The sequence below is a fragment of the Prunus mume genome, linkage group LG7 (genome assembly GCF_029339155.1).
Source record: "Prunus mume cultivar Tortuosa linkage group LG7, ASM2933915v1, whole genome shotgun sequence".
Taxonomy (NCBI): Eukaryota; Viridiplantae; Streptophyta; class Magnoliopsida; order Rosales; family Rosaceae; genus Prunus; species Prunus mume.
Genome location: NC_142704.1, coordinates 768,693 through 793,494, shown reverse-complemented (window position 1 = coordinate 793,494; position 24,802 = coordinate 768,693). Strand labels below are relative to the sequence as shown.

The 24,802-nt window shown below is 35.5% G+C and overlaps 2 protein-coding genes across 3 annotated transcripts; both read right to left on the bottom strand.

Annotated features, from left to right (window-relative positions):
• Nucleotides 1-1,563: 1,563 nt before the first annotated feature.
• Nucleotides 1,564-6,289, bottom strand: KNAT7 (homeobox knotted-like protein). The gene is made up of 5 exons (XM_008240536.2): nucleotides 5,361-6,289; nucleotides 5,158-5,278; nucleotides 2,562-2,752; nucleotides 2,245-2,376; nucleotides 1,564-2,061 (listed from the first exon to the last, which is right to left on the bottom strand). The coding sequence occupies exons 1-5, from the start codon at nucleotides 5,649-5,651 to the stop codon at nucleotides 1,921-1,923; spliced, it is 876 nt and encodes a 291-aa protein (XP_008238758.1). The 5' UTR covers nucleotides 5,652-6,289; the 3' UTR covers nucleotides 1,564-1,920.
• A 4,608-nt stretch (nucleotides 6,290-10,897) lies between these two features.
• LOC103337380 (FAM63A-like protein (DUF544)) lies at nucleotides 10,898-18,106 on the bottom strand. 2 transcript variants are annotated; one of them, XM_008240535.2, is made up of 12 exons: nucleotides 17,778-18,106; nucleotides 16,664-16,782; nucleotides 16,465-16,571; nucleotides 16,289-16,376; nucleotides 13,996-15,070; nucleotides 13,791-13,845; nucleotides 13,602-13,683; nucleotides 13,373-13,453; nucleotides 12,765-12,869; nucleotides 12,632-12,681; nucleotides 12,010-12,127; nucleotides 10,898-11,278 (listed from the first exon to the last, which is right to left on the bottom strand). In XM_008240535.2, the coding sequence occupies exons 1-12, from the start codon at nucleotides 17,959-17,961 to the stop codon at nucleotides 11,195-11,197; spliced, it is 2,148 nt and encodes a 715-aa protein (XP_008238757.2). In that variant the 5' UTR covers nucleotides 17,962-18,106; the 3' UTR covers nucleotides 10,898-11,194. The 2 variants fall into 2 exon arrangements, with proteins under 2 accessions (XP_008238757.2, XP_088897200.1); XM_089041074.1 differs by lacking the exons at nucleotides 16,289-16,376; nucleotides 16,465-16,571; nucleotides 16,664-16,782; nucleotides 17,778-18,106 and adding an exon at nucleotides 15,207-15,384.
• Nucleotides 18,107-24,802: the final 6,696 nt, after the last annotated feature.

Sequence of the window (24,802 nt, the reverse complement as noted above, 5' to 3'; positions counted from 1 at the left end):
GAAGGGTGAATGTTGGGGAAGCTCAATTTGATGTTTGCCCTATTTATTGTGTAGGTGGGTGCCTTTTTTCTGGCTAAGAAAATGTTAAAAGTACTAAATTGCTACTGTAGATTTCAATGGTGGTCACAAAGCTTAATTCCATGCAACGTGTAGCATTTGCATAGATAGAGCTACAAGCTCAATATTTCCCCTTCGCCTTTTGAACCATATCACTGTTTGATTGTGAAGCCTCCTATCGAAGATGTTTGAGAATCCAATTAAAATCAAGTGATCACCCTCAAAAGGCATCCACATACGTCTATGGCGGCTGACCTACTCTTTCTATGCCACCTTGAGACATGACATAAGGCCTTAAAACGTTTTAAAGGTAGGTACGTAGCACTCAGAACCTTAAAAAAAGATAAGAAAAAGTTTACATCCCAAATGGAATAGTACATACCATGCACCTTATGCTTGCTTTTGTTTTAAGAATTAATGTCTTTTGAATCCCCCAGCCACCGGAATGTTTGTGTGTAAACCCCCTCTCCTAATCGTTCGTTTGCACTAAAATAATAATAATAATAATGTAGTTCATGTTACGTATTTCGACTCTCCATATAACGTTAACATTACCATCTTCAATGAAATTTTGACATACATAACTAAATATATTGAACAGTCACTTATATGATGTGAGGCAATTTGATCCCGCACAAATTGCTAACAAATATTTGGTGAATAGGATTAGTTCCTTGGTCTTCAATTTTTATGGAAATAGTCATTCCAGATTTTCATAGAAGTATGCAATGCATAATACAAGCTTCTCCATCATATAACACCATACATAATTCTCGATCATCTTCTAGCTAAGCTTTTGGTGCATATTGCTTCTTCATTTATTAAGTTTTGATGCTTAACTTTTGTGCAGAGTGCTTGTTATCTTGTACAAGATTAGTGGAGCACTAGTTGTCCTCTTTTTCGCATTTTAAATGAACTCTTATCTTGCAAGTTGCAACTTATAAAGAGAAGAAAATATAAAGATATCTTGATCTCTTTTGGTGATCTTACGGATCACAAAATATGAAGCAATTTTACTGGCTTTAAAATTGCAGTGAGTACATGCGTATGCGCATATATGTTGTATAATAGAAGTGCTTCAAATGAAATTTACTTGCAGTGCTCAAATTTTGTTTTGTTGTAATAGCTTTTGAATTCAATACATCACACTTCCAAATTCCAACTGGCAGAATGTGAGTTCTGTAACTTTTTAGGTTTGAAGCATAAGTAGAGGAGAAATCTTGAACGGGTTTATGCACGTCCCTCTTCTCGCATTCTGGTCACGTGATCAAAGAATGTGCGACGGCATACATTGTTTATAGAGCTACTGTCTATTTTATGAGAACACATTCATTAGTTTTTTATTTACTAGGCAATGCTGCCCTTTTTTCAGTTTGTGAACATCTTTCTGTATATGCAGTCAGATAATCTGGCAAGTTGTAGCTGACAACCCAATTCAAGGCTTGGTGTTGGGAGCCATGCTGCAAATAATTCAACAGAGCATTTATACTTGTGAAATTCAAAATGTTGTTAGAAATGTTGCAACAATTTTACAGCAATAGATCAACCAGTCTACATTTGTAAGTGGTAATGGGAAGCAACTCAGAAGTAAATGAAATATGATACATAAAGATCAATCAAGTACCATTACCCTATTGAAAACATGAATTTATACAACCCCACATGGTAAGCTATTAGTTGGCCAGTTGTTACTGTCTGTAGCTGAGTTTTGCAAACATCTAATATCCCTTCAATGCCTTTCAAAAGTATCGGGTAGATCCTATGTATACTCCGCCAAGGTCACAAAACAGCCATAAATCAGACATAAACGTGAGTTCATCATTTACTGTTTCTCCAGTTAACAAACAAGATCGATCAGTTCGTCTATCTTTTGCGCTTCGACTTTAAAGAGGTCACTGATTGAGAGTTGCTGTGCCAGTTGCGCTTCCTTTGATTGATGAACCAGTTGTTTATTTGCTTGAGCTGCAGCCCTGTTTCCTCCACAAGTTTTGCCTTGTCATCTTCCTGTATATATATTATATGCAGCTTTCATTGTTAATGTCATCACAAATATCAATAAATTGTAGAAGCAGTAAACAGAGCTGGAGGTAGAGATCTTGTTACCACAGCAACTTATTTTTATATATTTCCTATTTTGTCTCTAAAGTGCAACAAAATCATAAATGAATGGTGAAGTTGTTTGTTTACAGTTGGGTAGGGCCACTTTGAGTGTTGCTGCCACCAATTCTTCAACACTGTAGTTGTGTCACCAGGAAGTTTGCCTGCCCTTCTTTTTCTTAAAATCTCCTCCCTCACATCTTCAATTCTTGACTTAAAGCCCTGTAAATTTAAACAGTGTAAGTTTGTTATGGTTATACTGTCACATAGCAGCAATGTCTACCAACAGCTTGGTATATTTTTAGGCAACAGTAAGCTCATTTGCATCCCAAAACCAAAATGTAGTAGAATTAGCATTCATTATAACTTCAGCAATTATGTAACTTTTATGTATGTGCAATATTTACCTGCTTCAGCTCAATCTTCAATTCCTGGCGAACTCTTTCCATTAGCGACCGTTCCGATTCAGTTGGGAGTAGGGGGCCAAATCCCATCATGTCATGCCCGTCGCCGCCGGATTGATCCAAAGAGAAATCCATCTGCATGTCATCTTCATCATCTGACATTGTTGCACCTGAACCTTCACCCAGACTTACTCCTGAAAAGATGAAACAGAGGAAATTAAGCCTTCAAACTCAGCTACTAATTCTACTTTGTATTGGCAAGGAAATGACACAACTGAATGCCTTCCTCTACTTCAGCTTAATTTTCCATTCTATTTTGCTTTGTATCACAACATGTACACAAAGTATTTACTTGTTACTCAATTTCCCTATTATAAAATTGTACAAAAATAACTCTTATACAAACTGACTGGTGAGCTGGGACTATATGCAACAATTTTATTTTATTTTGTTCAAAAGTAGGAAGGGGGAGGGGGATTTACTCACACATTGGTGCCATTTTATTATATAATTTTGTTTTACAAATTAATCTCACATTAACAGTTAAATATTTATGGTATTCAGAAAGCACTGTCACGAGCATTTTTAAAATATTTGAACCTTGGGAAGAAAAAAACAAGACTCTCATCCTAATTACCTATAAAACAAAAGGAAAATGACCATTAATGTGTTAAGGTATTATAGGTCTTTTTCAATCACCTCATATTTGTGACAAATAATACAAGAGAAAAGAAAAGGAATTAAATATCAGGTCTACGCATGCATGGCAAGAATTGAACAAAGAACAACAACCACTATGATCCATATGGGTTAGGGTTCACTTTTTTTTGGGGGGCGTTGTCGGTTGCACCTTATAACTAATAAAATTTGAATCCAGCAAACCTATATCCAAATTGTTTTAAACAAATATAATATACTCGTTAATTTGGTATATTACACTAATATTTTGTCCTTTCTCTGCGTTTGGCACTAATTTGTCTCTTTCTTTACCTTGATGTCAAGCACAACTCTTTCCCTTTCTCTTTGTTTTTTTATTTTCTTTTTTCATTCACTCTTTTTTGCTTGGATAGAAAACAAAATACTAGTCAAAATTGTTCAAGAAAACAAAAATACTAGGCAAAATTTGGTATGAATGCCACTTGAAGTTCACGTACAAGTCTTACGAGACCATGCTAAGTTCTACCTACTACTTTAGCTTAGGGAAAAAAATACAAGCCACAATTAGATAATATGCTACCAATAACCATATGGTTTAGTAAAATCAATCTCCACCTTTTATATTTGGCAACAAGTTTAAAGTTGGCTTGTTTTTAGTAAACAAGCAATTACTTAACCAAGTCACCATAAGTTTTTTCAAATTTTAGTTACAAAAATAACGTGGCAAGGAGATGATGTCTCTAGCAATACTCTTGTCCAACTTTTTAATATTTATTTTGATGTCTCTATCAATACTCTTATCCAACATTTTCTGTATATACTAAGAGACCAGAAATGGAACATAAAGAACTCAAATGTATGATGAATACTCTTAAACACTTGAACTACAAGTTAAGTGTCTTTTCTTTATTAATTTGTATTATTCTTTTTTGTTCGGTGTCTCTAACCCTAACAACCAATTAATGAGGATATAAATCCACACAAAAAATAATAATAATAATAATGAGGCCTTTTTCATATCATTAATTTATTTATTGAAGTTTCACAATTCTTAATTTTATTATTTTGGTATTTTAATATAGTGAAAAGACCTTGTACCTGTTTCAGCTAGCAGCTAGCTAGCAGACCCCAATCAATCCAACCCTCACATAATCATTTATCATTCATAAATGATATGAGTGGTTACATGCACTTAGTTATACTCCACCACCAAATCACCAAGTCACCAACTCACCAAACTTCCAAGATATGGATAAGCCAACAAACAAGTTCGTGCATTCTATTTCCCAAAGAAAAAAAAAACAATAATAATAATGACTGCAATCATCAGAATTAAATGTATTCTTGAACCTATTAATATTTTGCTACCGCAAATGACTTACTAGTGTAGTAATTTAGAGCAAATACTACTCTCAGGAAAGATTATGAGTTCAAGTTCTAGCATCCATCTGTGTTATGTGTGTGTGAGTTTAGTATGTCATCGACCTTCTCAATAAGAAATGTCTTTAAAAAAATATAATCTCCTGCAATTTTATTAGTTGGTCACGGAGACTTATTAGGGTGCACCCTCTCCTCCCTCAGGACCTTCACTGAGTTTGAATCTATTAACCAACCGCTGCCCAACTCTAATCTTTGATTATTTTTCTTGTAGACCCTACCCACTTCTTTCAAGGACAGTACTCAAACTTCCAGAACCCCAACATAGCTGGCCGTTCTTATCCTTTATGCCTACCAAACGCATTAAAACACAAGCAATTTCATCCCTAATGACTAAAATAAACAAATATTAACAGTTCTAATGCACCAGGTGTGATGACAATGCTTAGATATTCATGTCAAACACGAAATATGGTATATGGTATATAATAAAAGTACGAAATAAAATTATTAAAATCTACAGTAAGAAAGGTGAAGTTCTTTTCAGATGAGATGGAGCATATACCAGTGAGAGCCTGCAAGTTGCTTTCAATTTCACGGCAGGCCATGACAGCTTCCACGGCATGGACTCTAACATGTTGCTGAAGTTGTTCTTTGAAAGAGCACAGAACGATCAAATATTGTGCCTGCAGAATCGAACCCCACACATAATAAAAGTCAATACAAGAGTAAATTACCTAAAATTTATTAATAAATAAAAAGACTAACCAAGAAGTTATCAAGCTCTTGGCGCTCATGGGGAGAGACTGAGTGGCCATGCTGCTGCTGAGAGGCATATGAGCGCAGCAGATGGTGTGACTGAGAGAGCTGCGCGTCTATGAGTGGCAGCTGATCGATTGGCGTGGCCACTCGGAGGCATGACACGTGAGCAGACAGAAGCTGCTCATAGAGAGGGTGTGTGGCTATCTCAGCCTTGAGTTGGCGATTATGGTGCTCATGATGAGCATCGCCGCTGCTTAAACCTCCACCACCCATCATGCCCAAACCAGATTCTTGCATTTTTTAGAGGGCTAAATTTAAACCAGTTTGTGATTTGGAGAAATGGGTTTTGTAGGGAAGCTGTGATTTCAAAAGGGTAAGTGAGAGTTGGGTTTTGAGGACCACAAAGAAAGTAGAGACCCCTTGTGTTTGAGAATGGATTTTTATGCCATTATGGTGTATGCCAGTGTGAGAGAGAGAGAGAGAGAGAGAGAGAGAGAGAAAGGGAGAGAGAGAAGGAGAGAAAGTTGCAAACTTGATAGCTTTGACAGTTTTATCGTTAATGGTGTAAGGAAGATGCCATGGAGAGCCGCATATCGGGATCTGAGACACACAACTTTCTGCACCACGTCTGAGAAAAACAAAGATTTTACATACACAGAGATAGAGAAAGGAAAATTTGAAAGCTTTTTGTGAGGTTTTCAATGGTTTTGTTTTGTTTTGGTTTTGATGCCTCTTGAGAAATGAGTTCTTAGCTTAGAGAGGGACTGACTGAGGGATGAAAATAGAAACAGGGGGCAATAGAATGAATCATTACCATGAAAGCGGTTGGAAGGGAGCTCATAAAAAGAAACAAGATAAAGCTGCTTGCTTCTGTGGCCTGACAATTTGATTGCTTATTTCTTTTCTGTTTTCTCTTTGTTTTTATAATTTCCCCTGATTTTTTGTTTTTCTGGGGTCCTAATTCAACTTAAAGCTTACTCAGAGAAAAAGGGTTTTGCTAGGGGAGGTTAAGTATTTAATTCTAATCAATCTTGGTATATCAGGAATGAATTTTGATTAGGTATGCAATAATTCTTGGGTTATCAGCAGAAAAATATGGATTCTTTTTTCCCTTCTAAAATGACAAATTAGACTTCAACCATCTATTTAAAGACCTGATTTGGACACTTCACAGTCTCATAAATGGAGCACTCCTTCCAATATGAATTCATTGTCGACTAACACTACAGTCTATCTACATGTATCTAGCTTTCTAGCTATGGCTCTTGTGGCCACACTGTATAAAGTTGTATAACAATTACTTTATACACTTTTTTAAGGGTCAGGGTGGATAAATAATAAATAAGCATATCAATATATGATACTCAATTCCAGCCATATATGTAAAGCTTCCAGCATCGTAGTGTAAACTTACCACATATGTATTAACGGTTAAAACTCACTTATGTGCGTGTTGACGACTATTGTAGTACAGCATTAAACAGAATCAAGAAGTCATTTTATCAACGCGCATGTAAATAATTCTTGACTGTTATAATGCATTGTGAATTACCGCAAATACGTCAACGTAATGGTCACCCAACCACATAGGTAGGGCGCTCCATTAATCAAAATATTGGCACCGTATTTTTGGTACCAAACCCTTACATTTTGTATATGTTTTGTTATTTAAGAAAGTCGGCTGAGGGTTGAGCTGTCACTGTTGCCGTCTCCTTTGGCTGGTGTATTATGCTTTTCAATACCAATTTGATTATTATTATTAATATTATTTTTCACATTTTGTCAAATATTTTTATTATTGTTGGGACAAAAAGAATTGAAGAAAAACTAAAGGCACCCGTTTGTTGGGAAACAAAATGACCCACCACCAAACCAAACCAACTGTTATACAGAGATCTACGTGGCACAAAACTACTGGGCCCACAAAATGGATTCCCGCCCGTTCGATATGGTATGGTTGCCTTCATTTGGAGAGTATGTCCATGCTTGTGTGCGTTTTTTTTTCTTCGGTGGTTGAGGATGCCAATTTTATTTTTTCCCCTTTTGGTTGGAGGGATGCATGAATTTGCACCAAATTTAAAAACAATAATTGATTTTTTTTCCTGAAAAATAATATAAAATACATGTTAAAATATAATATCTCTAGGACCTTCTAGCTTCATTTCACATATAAATCTCAAAATTATACCTATATATAAAATAAAACCTATGTTTATTAAGCATTTAGGATATGTCTTTAGGAATATGTTTGATGTGTCCTAAGTGGTGGTGATCGGGGCATTATGAGGAACAATATGGGTCCCACACAAGAAAAACAATTGTTGGGGAGGGATTTGCATAACTCAAGAATAGAACCTGCAACACTAACAATATAAATATTCTTCCTATGTTCCTTTTGTTTTACGTGTGAATTTTGCGTAGGTAGCAAGGAAGCATTTTATCTATATGTAAAGCCTTTCAACCAACCACTCATTCCTAGTCATTTTGTAATATAAAAAACTTTATGTAACAAATTTTAGAGAAAATTAAAACATTTGTATCGCCAGCACTTTCTTATTCATTTCCTAAGAATTTAACGTGCTTTGTTAATGGAGTATAACTCAGTTGGTTGAGTTCTTTCACCTTCACCAATGTGGATAGAGGTTCGAAACCCCTAAGCCGCCTCCCCCAATTGCTTGTACTAAAAGAAAAAAAAAATCCAAAGTGCTTTCAATATCCCTCATTTTTAAAGTAAAACATTTATTTAAAAGAATTATGAAAATGCATATATGCATGCATGCATCACAAACTATTTTTTTCTGTGTTAATGCAAATAAATGAAAAAAAATAAAATTTATAGCTTCAAGATCATTATCAATGAACAATTTAAAAGTATTAATAAGAATTTTATATAAATAAATGGTTTGAATAAGTTGTACCAACCTCATATTGCATCACAAGATAGATGATGCTACGAAGCACCTTCAATCGTTTCAATCATGTGTTCCACAAGAATCCGAAAGGAAAAATAAATGGGAGTCGTGTATTAACATCAACATCTAATTGAATGTATTAATTTTACAATTCTTTTTGCACACATAAAAACTAATGAACAAACCATTGGATTCTGTTTAAATCAAGTCAAATAGCTGAGATTTGATATTTGAGAAAATGAGAGAAAACGAGGGGGAGAAAATAAAAGGAGAGAAAAGTTGGTTGGTCAGTCTAACCACGAATCTACTCATTAACCAAACATGTTGATATTTCTCTAATTTTGTATTTATATTGTCAAATAAGTATACAAATTTTCCGAAAATCGTCAACCTATCTATACATGTTCAAATTCTTTACATATCAATTGATGACTCTTTATCCGTTCACACGGAATGACAAATATAGCTCTAATTCAAGCCACTTTTTTGCAACATGAACGAACCTGTATGAAGGCAGGTTTGATAACTTGAAAGTCAAGGAAAAACTGATCACTCTCTACCGTCTTTCTTTTATTTCTTTCTTCTTCTTTTTTGCATCGTCGTTGGCATTAGTGGTAAACGGTGGTGGGCAAAGAAGTAGTAGTGGGTTCAACATTCACAGCTGTAACTTTGTCGTCTTCTTATCTCCTACACTATATACTATCCTATTGGGATTTGAAGATTAGAGTGGTCCACAATCTTTCCTATAAAATTATTTTATTAAATTAAAAAATAAAAATAAAAACAGAGTGACAGAGAGATGTATAAGAAAAAGTGTGGTCCTGCCAGACCAGAACAAAACTTGAGAGAGAGAGATGATCGGGTGTGGTCGCTATCAATTGGTCCCCCCAACATGCTTGACCTTTTCTTTTTCTTTTTCCCCTGATGATCTTTTTCAGTGTCTGTCTTCGGTGATTCAGCCAAAATTGCTCCCAAAGTCAATCCACTGGCTAATCATCTTCAATTAACCAAAGAATCATTATATACATGCATGGATAATGAAATTTATTGTTGTGGCATATTAATTTTGACGATAAATTTTAAGTTGAAAGATGCTAGGAAAATGTCACATCTTTGTGCGGAGATAAGTTTTGACTATTTGCGCAATATAGATGCTATATGTATTAACGGTCAAGAATTACCTACACGTGTGTTTGGTAATAATCATAGCATTGTGGTTTTTAGGATTAGGATCTCTTTTGATGTCTTAGACAGAGGACTAATGTGATTAAGAATTTTCATGGTTGCCCATTGATTGTATCAACAATCAAGAATTACCGACATTGTAAATACTATATATATCAACGGTCAATAATTACCTACACCTGTGTTCGGGAATGATTCGAGAATTGTAGTTTTTAGGGTTAAGATCACTGTTGATGACGTAGACTGAGGACTAATGTGATTAAGAATTTTCAGGGTTGCCCATTGGTTGGTTGATGGGATGTGGATCCTACGAGGAACAAATTGGCTTCATTGTTAGTTGGGGCCCTCTCTAGCTTGAGAAAATTGACACACCTTCCACAATTATGTTGTGGCCAAGGCTAGTAGTGGGTAGAGAAGAGAAGGGCTTTGACACGTTTATGCTCACAAGTTCACGAAAGATCAATTAAAATGTGACACCAAAGAATATCTTTTGGTGTAATAAAACTAGCGACAAATATTACACTTTCAAATGCACATTGGCTGATCCAATAAGCGCATATTAATTACTCTAATCTAATGATTGATGGGAAGCATATTGTTTCATACTACAGTCACTCATGTTTGGTGATTGGAATTGGGCTGCATTATGAGGTGGGTTGGATCACATTGGATTAGAAAATATAACAATAATTCAATGATGTGTTGATACTACACACGATTCAGGTGTGAAATTAACTAAAATATGCTAGGCAACCCAGTTCCGGTTGTTTTAGGACACTAAACATTTAACTAGGATTATGAATCCTATTTTGCTCACCGAACAGGCCATATAAGTTTTATTTATTTATTTTAAAATTTTAACTATCCAATTATAATAACATGATGTGGCATTGCTCAATACCGAAAAAGTAAAAATAAATAAAAGCAAACTATACATGTATTTTGCTGAATCGTATGTGCAACATTTTCTGGGCAGCACTCAAGAATGGCGTTTACTTAATTTTTTTTTTTTTTTTTAAATGCCTCTTGATTACTGTTTATGTTTTTCACTTTTGCCACATTAGAAGTTTCGGAAAAGTTATAATGAAAGCTTAAACTGAGGAGGTTATTTGAGGAGGTCAAATCTCACCATCAACAAATGTAAAGAAATCATGGGACTTAAATATTTTAAATGTTTTGACGGTCGGATCGGTCTCCTCAAATAACCTCCTCACTTTAACTCTAGTAGAAGCTCCCTTAGAAGTTTAGAACCCATACGAAATAGCCAAATGGTATGTTGTTATGATCCATGCATGCTCAAAGTCTAAGGATTGATGTAAGAAACGTAAGCAGCGGCAAAGATGAAAATGCATGGAGAGTGAATTTTTTTTTTCGAAATGGGGCTTGTATGGCCGAAGTGGACATCATTAAGATTGATAGGAAAACATGCTACATCAGCTCAGAATGTTAGTGAACAAGAGCCCATCACTATAATCCTGTACTTCTCTGAACCTCTCCAATGAGTTAGAACAGGGACCTCATTCAACTTCCTACAACCTTTGAGAAAAATCAATCCGGTTAGAACAACTGCCAGGCTGGGAGGAGGGCCGGTGCAAGATTGTTTATATACTCGACTCTATTTACAGTCAAAAAAACTTTCATCTAAAAATAACGCTGGACTGGGTCGATTAACATCATGAAATAAATCGGGGCCAAGATGCATGCCATTTACAGTACACATTTATAACTGCTTGCTGTCGGAATTCACATCAAAGTACACTTTTCCTTGGATTTTGCTTCAGGTCTTGCAGATGAGGACGTTGGCGTTCTGGGATTGCTTCTTGTCACCTGCAAAATTTCATTTGCTTGCTCTTAGATTCACATGCAGTCCTTCATAAAGAAAAATCTAAATAAATCCATCATTTGCTATGATTGATTGCAGGATCCAATTGTAAAGCAAAGATAAATGAAAATTAAACCCCCAAAAAGTATGCAGTCAGTCGACTTGTCATTGTAAAAAGCAAATGTTTTTACGTCAGAAAATGCTATGAAACGATCAACTAAAAGAAATATTTAAAAAGGAATATCCAAATTACCGTTGTGCGGTAACTCTGAACAAGACAAAGTTAGCATGGAATTGTGGTAACTCTGTACAAGACAAAGTTGAAAAATATCCTTTTACAGAGGCAAAATTCAGGCCACTCTTGTTCAGAAAGAAACAGCGGTAATCATTGCAGTCCAAGGACAAAGGTGCTTAACCTTGTCTGAATCCACTTGGTTTCAAAAATTTAGGAAAGTGTATTGCATTCCATTTATACCAGAAAACTGAATTAGAAAATCAGAGTCCAAAGAAGTCCCTTATCAAATGAAAATATCCATGTTTTCCTTTTCTTGTGTTCCTCACCCCTGTTCCTTTCTTTAAAAAAAAAGAAGGAAAAAGAAGGAAATTTCTCTAGCAGATTACTTGAACCTTTTTGGGAATCATAGTTCAGTCATGAAACCCACTAGCTACAAAATCCCAACATATAATCGGCAAAAAACTGAGGTGTAACACTAATGATTAAACAAAAAAATTATACCTGGGGACCCGTAACCATCCTTGAATTCCCACTAATAGATGGTTGCTGCGAATTTTGTCGTTGGGGTTGTTGATCGAACTCCTGCTGTTGCAGAGCAATTGCCAATTGCAGATCAGAACTGGCACAACACAAAATTTTTACAATATTAGTAAATTTAAACTCAATGGCCAAACCGTAATCTTAATTAGCTAGTTGTCACTTGTCTAATGGCAGAGAGAGAGAGAGAGAGAGAGAGAGAGAGAGAGAGAGAGAGAGAGAACTGTGCAACCAGTTAGTACTTTTCAATAAACACTATTATCATCATAATGATAATTAAATGACAAAAATGTTTCTTATTTGGCTATTTTTGCAGGGATGGTCCTTGAAATATGATCCAAAAGTTGACGGTTTGGATCACAAGATCACATTGTAGGGGTGGGGCCCAACAATGTGGTCCTTTCTTTGCTTGAAAAGAAAGACCCCTCTAAGGGGATGCTAGGTATATATGTAACTTAAGCAGCACACAGTAACCCAGTATTCAAACAATGGTAATATCACTAAAACTTCATTTCTCATATGGCTTTAAACTACAGAATGTAAATCAACTTCTGATCGGCAACTACAAGCAAATTAAAATAATTACTTCATATCAAAGCCCGCTTGAGCTGCACTGTCGATGCTAGCAAGATAGTCCTGAAACATTTGATTTCATTTTAGTATCTTGGAAGCAATTGTGAACAGACTAAATATATTAATAATAAAAAAGTACTACATACCGCAGTGGTCGTGACAGCATTGTTTTCATCCCAAGTGTCATTTGCATGACTTTCTACCTTAAATTCCTTAAAGTTGCCTGTCATAAACAATGTATCCCCATTGACCTGAAAATCATAGGGAACCATAATTAGGATATTGAAGGGTAGAAAGAGACAAAAACAGATACTAAACAAAGTGCATATAAGAATAATACTAGGAGTTCCGAGTTTAAAAGCTTAAGCATCAAGGCACCATACTATTCTGAAACCATCTCTCTTCATTTGGAATCTTTATATTTATTTCTAAGGCAAAAGATAGTGGAATTGCTAACGAACTTTTTAAGCTAACATTTCAGCTAAGAAACAGAAAACCAGCCAAGTCAGGCCAGTCAGGTTCACCAGAAAAATCCCCACTTCTAGATTACCCCAATAGTCCATCAAACATGGAGAAATCAACAAAGTTCAGATATTTCCCTCAAAATGCATAGGTTCAACCATAAGATAAATTAACATAAAACACAGCATCTCTATGTACTTTTGACTGGGATCAAAACCAGTGGCCAAGCTTTAAATAGTTTGATGCATAACAAAATCCTTGACAAAAAAAACATAGGAATTACAGATTTTACCTCATTTAGCTTTTCCCACACCAAATCAGGCTGATTTATGTAACCCTGATCAGTAGCCAAAAGATAAAGTTCGCCATTGAACTGCAAATGAAATGAGATCTGTTGAATATTCTTTACAAAGGAAAGAAAAGGATGTGTTTCGATCAATTTTATTTTCCACCAGATATAAGTGTTCTTGGAAGTTCAATAGAAAGCAGCACGGATTATTTAACTTCCACAGCCTACTGACCTTAAACATGGTGCTGAAGTGATTATTGCGGAAGAAAACGCAGAGTTCACGCTCTTTAAGGCCATCTTGTAAGCAGAAAAGGCTTTTGAAAAAAAAAATAAAAAAATAATCACAATAAACAAATGGAGAAGATGGCAAAATCCATATTGAATGTAGGACTTAAAAATTTCAAACAGTAAGCCAGCATACCCATAGAAAGTCAACTGGCTAGCATTGTTCTTCAAAAAATTCCTGATCAATTCACCTGAACTCAATTTGCAATTGGAATGGGAGACATTTTATATCAGAATATTAAAAACATTAACTGAATGCATACGAGGTAACAAATTACAAAGGAATGACGACAAGATCCAAAAATAATCATTTCTCCCCTCTGATATCTTACAGTACTCACCTTGTTGTGGAGTGATTTCACCCATGGACCGTGCATCTAAAGGGCTTTTGTCAGCTTGATTCGCAAGCACCACCTCACCTTCATATACAGGTTCTTTGTCTTGCAAAACGGTAGTTCCTGAATCCAGAATGCGCTCCTCTCCTTCATAGATGGGCTCACCGCCACTCGATGTCAAAGTTTCCGATGCATCAGTTTGCTGCACTCTGCCACTAGATGAATCCAAACCCACATTTGGAGCAGATAAGCAAGATGCCTCTGCCATGTTGCTCCCATTTTGCTTATCTAGACTTCCATGAGTATCAGTTGTAAGCTTGGCCTGACTCTCAAATTTCTCATCTCCTCGTGAAACATCTGTATGGTTCTCATCCAAGGACTCAGTATCTCTCCCAGGAAAAAAAGAAATACCACTTTCAATCTGGACTGATTCATTTGTAGTGCTTTTCGCAACCAGATCATTGGAAAGATGCTCTTGTGATTTCAGATAAGTTGGCTGATCAATATTTTCTGCCTTATTAGTCTCCAAAGGTGATGAACACGCTGTCTGCCCGGGAGTAGTATCGAAAGATATCAAATTAATACTCTCATTCCTGGAGGCATTGCAATCTTCTGGTACAGACAGATCAGACAGATGAATATTATTGTGTTCGGCAGTGTGCTTCTCTGTTTTATCTACAGAATCTACATGCATAACATTCTCGGGATGCGTACTTCCATCTGAACCAACCAACGGAGGGGCATTGTCAGTAGTGGCTCCAAGAGGATCACCAACTGTAGTTGTCAGTTCACCCTCAGACATTTTTAAAGCCATTATCAACTCTGCTTCTTCTTCAAGGTCACCTTTTCTTGCCTTCGGTTCATCAGAAGCTGAATGTGGAGACTCATCAAAAGATCTAGTTTTAGAAAGGCATGGTGAAGGGACACCCAGGGTTGCAGTTGTTGCAGCCGCAAAATCAACGCAATCTTCTTCTGGAGTATTCTTACATTCACTCTCCATATTCCATGTTTCCAGTGCAACAAGCTCCCCCATAAGAGCATTATAGGATTTTGACCCAATTGCATTAGCGGTATCATCATCCTGGTAAACATGCATGAGCAAATTGAATATCAAACCAAAGGCCATTAAGTAAATACCAGATAGCATATTCTTCCACATAACTCGGCAAAACATTCGAATAAAAAGATGATGAAAGGAAGAATACAATGTTACAAACCAGTGAATAAAGCATGCATGCATTATAGCCTGGTAGCCTGCTGACAACATCAATGAATTCTCCCAACATCAAAAAAATCAAAGTAGCACCAGAGCATATACTTTGTACCAATAACAAGTTGCCCACTCCAGAAATGAGATGCACCAACAAAGGAAAAGCATATAAAATTGTCAAACTATATGCTGTTTTCCCCCTTCAGAAATTCTCAGAGATCAAATGCTGTTTTATTTCCAGTTATGTTGTGCTATATGATCTAACTACTAAATACCATCCTATTGCTTCTAGAAAATACTACCAGACACCACCTTAGCAATACATACACAGTGTTCTTGTTTAGGCAAAACAATTGGGCCCATCTTTGTGGGGAGGCATGTGATAGCCCACTTTGTCATTAGCTATCTTTATATTGTAAAGGCACACTTGACAACCACTTTATAGGCACATGATGGAAAAAAAAAATTAAGAAGTCAGGCATGTGATACCCACCTTAGTCGTCTTATGAAGATAGATGATGTCTTTATGTTGTAGAGGCATATGATAATCTAGTTTACATGCATGAAATGGTCATTCAAGGAAGCACAAACACAAATTTATTTACTATTGTTTTTTGTTAAGTTTCTTTTACGTTTCTAAGTTCTTAATTATATTTTCAAATTATATAACAAGTTGGGCATGATTATCAACCATGCTCAGCTTGAGGGCGACTCTTGGAGCATAAAAATATATTATAAGTAGGAACTAAGAAGATTTGCTTTCCTAGTTTGTTTAGGGTGTAAAGTAGTTTCTACTTCGCATAGCATGGTTGTGACTTATTTTCTTGTAGTGAAGCTGTCATTATGGTTAAACTCTATTTAAACCCGGTTAGGCTTATGATTAATCTATATAATTCTCTTCCCATTTTCTCGATAACTATATAATGTGAGAACAACCATTTACGGTAACAAGTAGCAAGCCTACTACACCAGGCTCAAAAGCATCAAGCATCAACCACCAGCAACCATCAGAAGTTTTGCAATAAGCAAACTTAGTGCTTCAGTAACTCTACTCATGCTAAATAAGGCTTGAGGACTAAAGGAGCAAACCTGGGGGTCCACTATCCAACCATGATATAGTGGAATGTCTAACAGGTCAAATATGGCACATTCTGGAGTAAACTCAAAATCACCTATCCTGCAATCAGTAGGTAAATTTCAATTAAATTAAAACTCACAAAGTAGATCATCACAGTAAATTACAGGTCGAAATAAATAAGGACAACCTTCTGAACTTTATGTTGACATCAATGCCTGTTGCAAGTCGAGGGAGTAGATCGATGGCATCAGCAATGTTCTGCTGTTGATTTTCTACATATCCTGCATCTTTATTCTACAACACAATAACAACCTTGTTCACTTTAATTTACACAAAGAAAGAGAGAAAATCAGAAGTGCTCATGACAGCAAATTATTATTTTTTACATCAATATTACTGTTAGAATCAATTAATCGTTCAGCAATGAGCGAAAGCAGTTTCTCCTGTGAGACTTCTGTCGTGTCTGGACTCAAATTCAAGCTGTTCCTCAGTGAGAGAACATTACCTGTAAGAAAATCAAACACATACCAATAAAAGTAGGCATGAGTCCTTTTCCTTAATAAAACACTAATATTGGCATGGATGTCTTTTCTTATGTGCATGTCACAGGGTTATTCACGTTCAACTTAACTTGCATAAGAAAATATAACATACAAGTATGCATGAACTTTGTAATTGATCATAGGCCCGAGCTCATGAAACAAACAATTTTTAGCCAAATAGCAATGGCACCTAAGATTCATAAAGTTTTTCATTCAATTTCCGCAGATTTCCCAGCAAGCAAAAGACTAATGCCGTGCTATTCCGTCTTGGCTTGATAACCAAATGGAGTATTGTTTCAATTGAAACATCAAACCAAGTAGCTGATCAGATTATGTTATATTTACTATTTTCCCAATTGTCAAGCTGCAAAGTTCTGTAAAAGTTGAAAAGCATAATTCAAATTATTCCTGATGTTAACTAGCAAAAACCTCATAACAATGCATATTTGATTAAGGTCCAAAACTGAACTTCCTTAGGTTTCTTTTATTATTATTATTTTCAACAGCAAGATTGACAATCAGAAAACCCTAGAAATGAACTGGAAACTCATAGCAGAACCCTCCAATGTCTAGATACAAAACAGGATTAGGCAACGTTTGTAAGGATCAAATACCGATTTTAGATTTTTTTTTTTTTAAAGACAAAGAAATTAATAAAGAACAAAATAATTCGGAGTATTTAGTGATCAAGTCGGTACTTTCTTCCATATTTGTTTGCCAAAAAAAGGCATACGAACAATAACAGAATTTTCGAATCTCAATTCGGACTACACTAAACACAACTGCAACTCCCACTAGGACAGAAACACACGCAACAAAACAAAATTGAGAATCAAAATTCAAATCTCTTAATCATTTCCCCCACTTTCTTGGCAACCAATCAATCCAAATTCCAAAGCAAGAAAAATTCGAAACCGAAACCCTAAACGAGCGAGAGAGAGGGAGAGAGATGAATTACAGATTGCCAGAAGAGGGCAGGGACCATTGTCGTTCTGGAGGACGATAGGCGCCGAACGTCCCAAGAATTGGATGAGCTTCGTCTTGTGCACGCACTCTTTCACTGGTTGTTGCTGCTGCTGCTGCTGTTGTGGTTGTGGTTGCTGCTGTTCTTGGCCTTGTTCTTCAGTCGATGACGACGCCATGGCTCTAATTGAGGTTTGATCACCACCTTCTCAATTTTTCTGTTCGTTCAGAGAGAGAGAGGGTTGTGACTTGTGAGCATTTACGCATTTTTGTTTGACGGAAACGCCAGAGCAAGTTCTGAATTTTTCTTTTCTTTCTTTTCTTGAATAATTTTTTAGTTGAATTTTTATATTTATAAAAAATCTTTTCCCAATTTCTTATTATTGAAAAAAAAAAACAAAAAACAAAATGAGTTTCCAATTTTGTGAGCTAGAAAAAATGGAGATGACAACGATATCAAATTATTCTTATTAGATACTAAGATTAATTAACTTAAACACACTATCAGACCAACCAAAAAGAAAACACACACAACATGTGTGGCCAATGGGGTCTAACCGAGTATAAAATAGCTTGAAAAAACTCTTTTTTGTAGTTTAGACCATCTCTTGTATTAAAAAAATAAACACATTAACTCCTATGCCGCCACTATTTGTATTTTTGTATCATTGAAACTCTTACCATATGGAATAGGCTTTTTTTTCTTTTATCTTTGAAGTAAGGTCGAACTGAAACTTGGTACTTCTTTCAACATTATGATATGATCGATCAATATAGTAACATTTATATAAATGCCCACATTTTCTAACCTAAAAACAAGGGTCTAATTAGTAAGTTTAAGAGGGTGCTTCCATGGTGACTTCATAAAAGGCCATCGTGCAAATGTGAGGCAACCACCTTGAGTCCCCATCTCTACTGTGGCTTCATTCTCATCTATGCTTTGAAGAGTAGTGGATCTTTAGTTCGTACAATTTCCTTCAAGATGATCTCTAGTTCTTACATTTTCTTCCTAACAAAAATTGTACATTTTCTTTCATTTCCATACTAAACCTCTTTAAATTTGTTTCAATAAATAATTAGGTATGTATCAAATAAGTGTTAGTTGGATTGGCCAAGGCCTTTGGAGTACTTCCGAGTAATCATGAGTTCAAAACCCCATAGTACCCGTATGTGTGAGTTTTCCCTATCTCTTCTTAATTTTGGCAAAATAATAATAATTAGGTATGTTAATATCATTTATTAGTAATAAATAAGATTTAAAGTGGACCCATAGATATTTATTAGTACTAAATAAGATTGTTGCACATATTTATCTTTTTCTTTCTAAACGAATGTTTGATTCCTCCAAATAAGTAAATTTTTTTTACGAGGCACAACTATAAATTCCAATTTATTTGTTAGGGAAACGTAGCCACATGAGTCTGCAAAACTTCTATTCGTCGGTTTATCTGAAGCTTGGTCTAAAATTCCTAAATAACAAAGATTTATCATATATCAGACATGCAGTTGAAAGTTTTTGGGTTAATTTGATGCAGTAAAATTGAAGTTTCTGCAGTATATGAATACTCCCAGTTGGTAAAATTGAACACCCTGTACAAATGCAAAAGCGTGGCTAAAAACTAAGAACTTAAAGAGTAAGTTTTGGTTAACTTATGAAGATTTGAGTTTGTGACCAGGCTTTGTACAATTTGTAAACTTCGCTGTCGACAAGGCAGGTGTATTATGGTATGTGCTGGCAGGGCAATCAAGTACAGCAATGTGTCAACGGCTGACAAGTTTGGCACGGAGAGAAGAAGACATTATGGAAGTTAGAGTAGTCTGCAGGCATGAGAATTTGTACATTTGTTATATATATACGAAGAGCTTCTATTGAAGAATATCTCAAATAAGCTTATTTGAGGGACACTCCTTGTAGGGCCTACTCTGAATTGTATTTAACTAATCCAAACTGTGTATTTTGTAAATACTCATTCAAAGATCATCTCTACAAAAAATCACTTAAATCCGATATCATATGACCACTCAATTGAGTTATTGAAATTTTAGTACTTTCTTTAAGTATCGTGTTTGTTGATTTTGTAAGACACAATTGGATGTCGAAACGGTTTCCGATTTGTCTAATTTTTTGTAAGGATGATCTATGAATGAAGACCTAAAAAGTAGATAGTTTGGATTATTGAGAAACATTGTAGGGTACCCTAAAGGGCGTCCCTCAAATAATTTTATTTGAGAGATCCTTCAATAAAAGGGGACTGTATATATATATATATATATATATATACACCAAAAGGGGGCTAGAACCAAGAGGGATTAGTAGAGATAGTGATGAAGCAGACATAATAAAACAATTTGAATTTGTGCATGAATTTAAATAATACAAAATTAGTGAAACATCCATTCCTAGACATAAAACTATAAATATACCATACACTATTTAAAATATAGAAACACACCCAAAAAATACCAAAAACTGACAGCTGTTACATTTTTTAGTTTAATTACTTAAATGAAATACCTTTATTACCCATTTAGTATTAAATTAGTTTTTTTGAAAAATTTTGGGCCCTCTCTCTCTCTCTCGTCTCTCTCCCTTCGCAGAAACCAAGCCTAGGCCAACAATCTTGGTGCTCCAGCCACAGCCAGCAGTGACAACGATCGAAAAAGGATCGGCCAGGGCCAACGATCAAGTTTGGGCTAAAGCCCACCCACATCAGCCATTGACGACGCCGCTGCAAGCTCAAAAAGGTCTGTGAATTTCAAGTTTTCGACGTCGTTTTCGGCGACTCCGGCTGTTGTTTTCGTCGATCGAGGTATGAAACTTTATCTAATTTTCGTGCTCAAGCTATTTATGTATGTGTTTAGGATAGATTTTGGAGTTTTGGAAATTAATCAATACACCCTAGTTTGACCGACGGCTTTGGTAGTGTTCCGGATTGCTTCGACCACTTTTTGGCCGGGTCCAAGACCAAAAATTACTCCCCTTGTTAGTCTGAATATGTTGGTATAGGTATTGTAGGGACTTTTTCGATTTCATTGTAGTATGATTTGGGTGATTTCATGTTCGATTAATTAAGTTGCTGGTTAAGTTTTTATAATTTTCAGCTTTGGAGTTTAAATTTGAAATGTAGATCCAATTCTTCTTGATTTTATATGTTTATTTTTGTTATTGTCGATTTGGAGATAAGCTATTGGATTTTCTAATTTCGTTATAATTTGTATTAGATATTCGTTTGAGTTTTAAATTGTGATTTTAATTTCTTTTTGTTTATAACTTGGATTGATTTCAGATTCAGTTTGGTTGTAGATTTGCTTTTGTGTTTTGGTTTGAGCTGTGTTACAAATTTATGATATTTGATTATGTTATCATATAAATTGAGGTATGTTTTTTTCAATTGAATCTGAGTATATTCGTGTTTTTTCTGTTTATGCACTATTGGTTTTGAGTCGACTATAATTTGCTGTTAGGTAGCAGTGTTATTACCTTATATTGGAACTTTATAGATATGCATTAGAAATAAGATTTCATAGGAAACAAGCAGTGTTATTACCTTATACTAGAACTTTATAGTGGTAACATGCATTAGAAATAGGATTTTATATTAAACTAGCAGTGTTATTATCCTATATTGGAACTTTACAAGAGGTAAACATGCATTAGAAATAGGATTTTAGAGGAATCTAGCAGTGTTATTACCCTATACTGAAACTTTACAAGGGTAGACATGCATTAGAAATAGGATTTCAGATGAATCTAGCAGTATTATTACCCTATATTGGAATTTTTTACTAGGGTTAGACAGACATTAGAAATAGGATTTCAGAGGAATCTAACAGTGTTATTACCTTATAATGAAACTTTACAAGGGATAGACATGCATTAGAAATAAGATTTCAGAAGAATCTAGTAGTGTTATTACCCTATATTGGAACTTTACAATGATAGACATGCATTAGAAATAGGATTTCATAGGAAACAAGCACTGTTATTACCCTGTACTGGAACTTTATAGTAGCAGACATGCATTCAAAATAGGGCTTCATTGGAAACAAGCAGTGTTATTACCATATACTGGAACTTTACGGTGGTAGACATGCATTCCAAATAGGATTTTAGAGGAAACAATCAGTGTTATTACCCTATACTAGAACTTTATAGCCATTAATCAATATGAAAGTAAACTAGCAGTGTTAAGAATGAGTATATGACTAAATATCTCTTTCTTTTTTGAGTTGCTGAAAACTGACTATTTTATAGTCAATACAGTTAGTCCAATAGTGAAAATCCAATATGGTTTCAAAATTTTGTCTTGGATTTGAATCTAAAATATTGTTATTATCATAAACTGGAATTTTACAACAATTAATCAACATTACAATAAACGTTTGGTTTTTAAATGTCTTACCTTTGAAGCCTTTTCTTGTTGAATTGTTCTATGAAATTTTATCTTTGTTTTGTAGGTGGAGGTCAGTGTGTGGTGTTGGTTTTTGAAAGTAGATCAAGCTTGGTGGTAGTTATGGAGTTTCAGTTTGCATAAATGTTGAAGACGGTGAAACGAAGAGATGTTTTGCAGAGATGGTTTAATGAAGATGCATGCTTGAAGTTGCTGTTTTCGAGACAGTTTTGTGTTGTAATAAAATGTTTGGAGTTTTTGTAACAAAATAATAATAATAATATTTGGGCTTTTTTATAAAATTGGGTTGGGCTTGTTTTGGGTGTTTTCTGAGTTTTTTTTTTTTTTTTTTTTTGGGCATCAGTGGCAATCCTATAATTTATAAGAACTTCAACATCAATTTCTTATATAGTAAATGAATTTTGGGTGTGTTTCTAAAGTGCATTCCGTGTGGTTTTTTTTTTTATATATATATAATTTCAGCTCATATTTTGGGTATATTAGTGAAGCTCCCTTTAAATAATGCATATAAGAACATACTGAAAATATCAATAATTGAAAACATAATTTGAAAGTATTGTACTTACAAAAGTCTTCTTTTATTGATAGATAAACTTAGGCCCCGTTTGGGATTGCTTTTTTTGGCCAAAAACCTGCTTAACTTTAAAGTTAAGCTTTGTGTTTGGTAAAAATAAAATATCTCGATTATTTTAAAAGCGTGAACTTTTGACAGACTTTTAAAAGCGACTGGTTGCTTTTCAAAGTGCTTTCAAAGAAGCAGAGATGAATATTTAATGAATTTTTTTAATTCCCAAAATATCATCATTCATTTTAAAAAATGACATCACCTCCACTTCCACATCCAACTTCACCACTTGCACCACCACATTCACTACCTCTACAACCACCGCCACCGCCACCACCACCACCACAACCACCACATCTTCCTCCTCCTCATCCTCCACCACCACCACTACCACCTCCACCATCACCCTCCACCTCCACCTCCTCCACCACCACCACCACCACCACCACCACCACCTCCTCCTCCAAAACCTCCACATCCACCACCACCACCATGATGCCACTACCACCACCACCACCACCTTCACAACCGCCATCCTCACCACCACAACTACCACAACCACCAACTCCGCCTTCATCTCCACCACAAACTCCACTCCATCACTACCACTACCACCACATGATTAGTGCATAACAGTTTTAACATCATGTCTTTTTTTTTTTTTTTTTTTAAGACCTTTCCTATTGAGAGGGGCAATAGCATATTCAACTCACACACACTACACGAATGCTAGGACTTGAACTCAGGACCTTGCCTGAGGGAGTAAATACTCCAAACCGCTATACTAGTGGGTCCTTTGCAACATCATGTCTATTTTACTCATTATTCACAGTTACAACAATTTTATATTGAAATTTACCAAACGGTTTTAATACTGCTTTTTGTACTAACAGCACTTTAAAAATAGTGTTTACCAAACATGGAGCTGCTTTACTTTACAGCTAATTATTTTTAAAGCACAGCAGAAGCAATTTTTTTAAAAAGTGACAGCAATCCCAAACTAGGCCTTAGAATTTACATTGGTAGTTTTCTTGAGGGAGTCTCAGGGAAAACTTTGATAACTGAGAAATTTAAAATTACATTCTTCTTTCAACTGAGGCCGAAGCCTGCTTAAATAATCTACTAACTCAACTGAGATAATTATAAGTAACTATGGTAAGCAACTATGGTAGCCTTGGATGCTTCTGACTGAAGAGGCACGGGAATTTGGCTGGTACTTTTACTTTTCATCTTTTAGCTTTTACGAAGTAACTTGTCGGAGAATAATGATTGTAGAAGCACGCAAAAGCAGTGAATGCTTTTACTGAATGCTTTAACTTTCACTTTCACCTGGGCAACTTTACCTTCTCGGCTGCTTAGTCAGAATTTAAATCATAAGCAGCATAAAGGTCTTGGGAATCTTCATAATCACTCCACCGACGAGGTTTGAAGGGACTTGGATTAGGCAGACAACTAGACAATGACTGTGAGGCAGGGGAATTGTCATTGTCCTCATCATCATTCATCTGGGAGGCTTGGATGATCAACTGGCGAGCAATTTCCTGCAATTCTGATTTTGATTTTCCCTTGATTGAGAGAGAAGAACAAGAACCAACAGGAGATACGGGTTGAGGATTGGGAGGATTAATGACTTGAGGAAAATCCTTGTAGACATATTTGGCAACTCTGGCAACTTGAAATTTATCCCACCATTTGACTGAAAATTGGCGAGACATAATTTTGGATTCCCAATTTACATGATAAGTCCATTTCAATATCCAAGGGATTTTGTACCTTGGCAATGAAAAGGAGTAACTTGGGAAAAACAACTGTTGTTTATTGAATTTGAATTTACTGGCATAATAATTGGTTAAATTATGAACTTCAGTGGGGAGGATATCGGCTATTGGGCTATGCTTTTCCCACCAAGGAAGGAACCAGTAAGGGAATGGACTCTTGAATTTACTATCAAAATTGATGAACCAAGAGTGGCTGAAGTCAACTTTCTGGTAGAGGAAAATGGTGTACCATGCTTCAATAGCATAGTTATATGGATGGGTCGAC

Bases quoted from the DNA above. Each gene is read 5' to 3' on its own strand.
- KNAT7 (XM_008240536.2), bottom strand. From the start codon at position 5,651: ATGCAAGAATCTGGTTTGGGCATGATGGGTGGTGGAGGTTTAAGCAGC. The intron at 2,753-5,157 runs GTATATGCTCCA...TCATCTTTTCAG, and splicing joins CAACTTGCAGGCTCTCACTG to GAGTAAGTCTGGGTGAAGGT. The intron at 2,377-2,561 runs GTAAATATTGCA...TTAAATTTACAG, and splicing joins TGAAGATTGAGCTGAAGCAG to GGCTTTAAGTCAAGAATTGA.
- LOC103337380 (XM_008240535.2), bottom strand. From the start codon at position 17,961: ATGGCGTCGTCATCGACTGAAGAACAAGGCCAAGAACAGCAGCAACCA. The intron at 15,071-16,288 runs GTTTGCTCCTTT...CATGTTTACCAG, and splicing joins GTTGGATAGTGGACCCCCAG to GATGATGATACCGCTAATGC. The intron at 12,682-12,764 runs GTATGTAGTACT...CAAATGTTTCAG, and splicing joins ATGCTGTCACGACCACTGCG to GACTATCTTGCTAGCATCGA.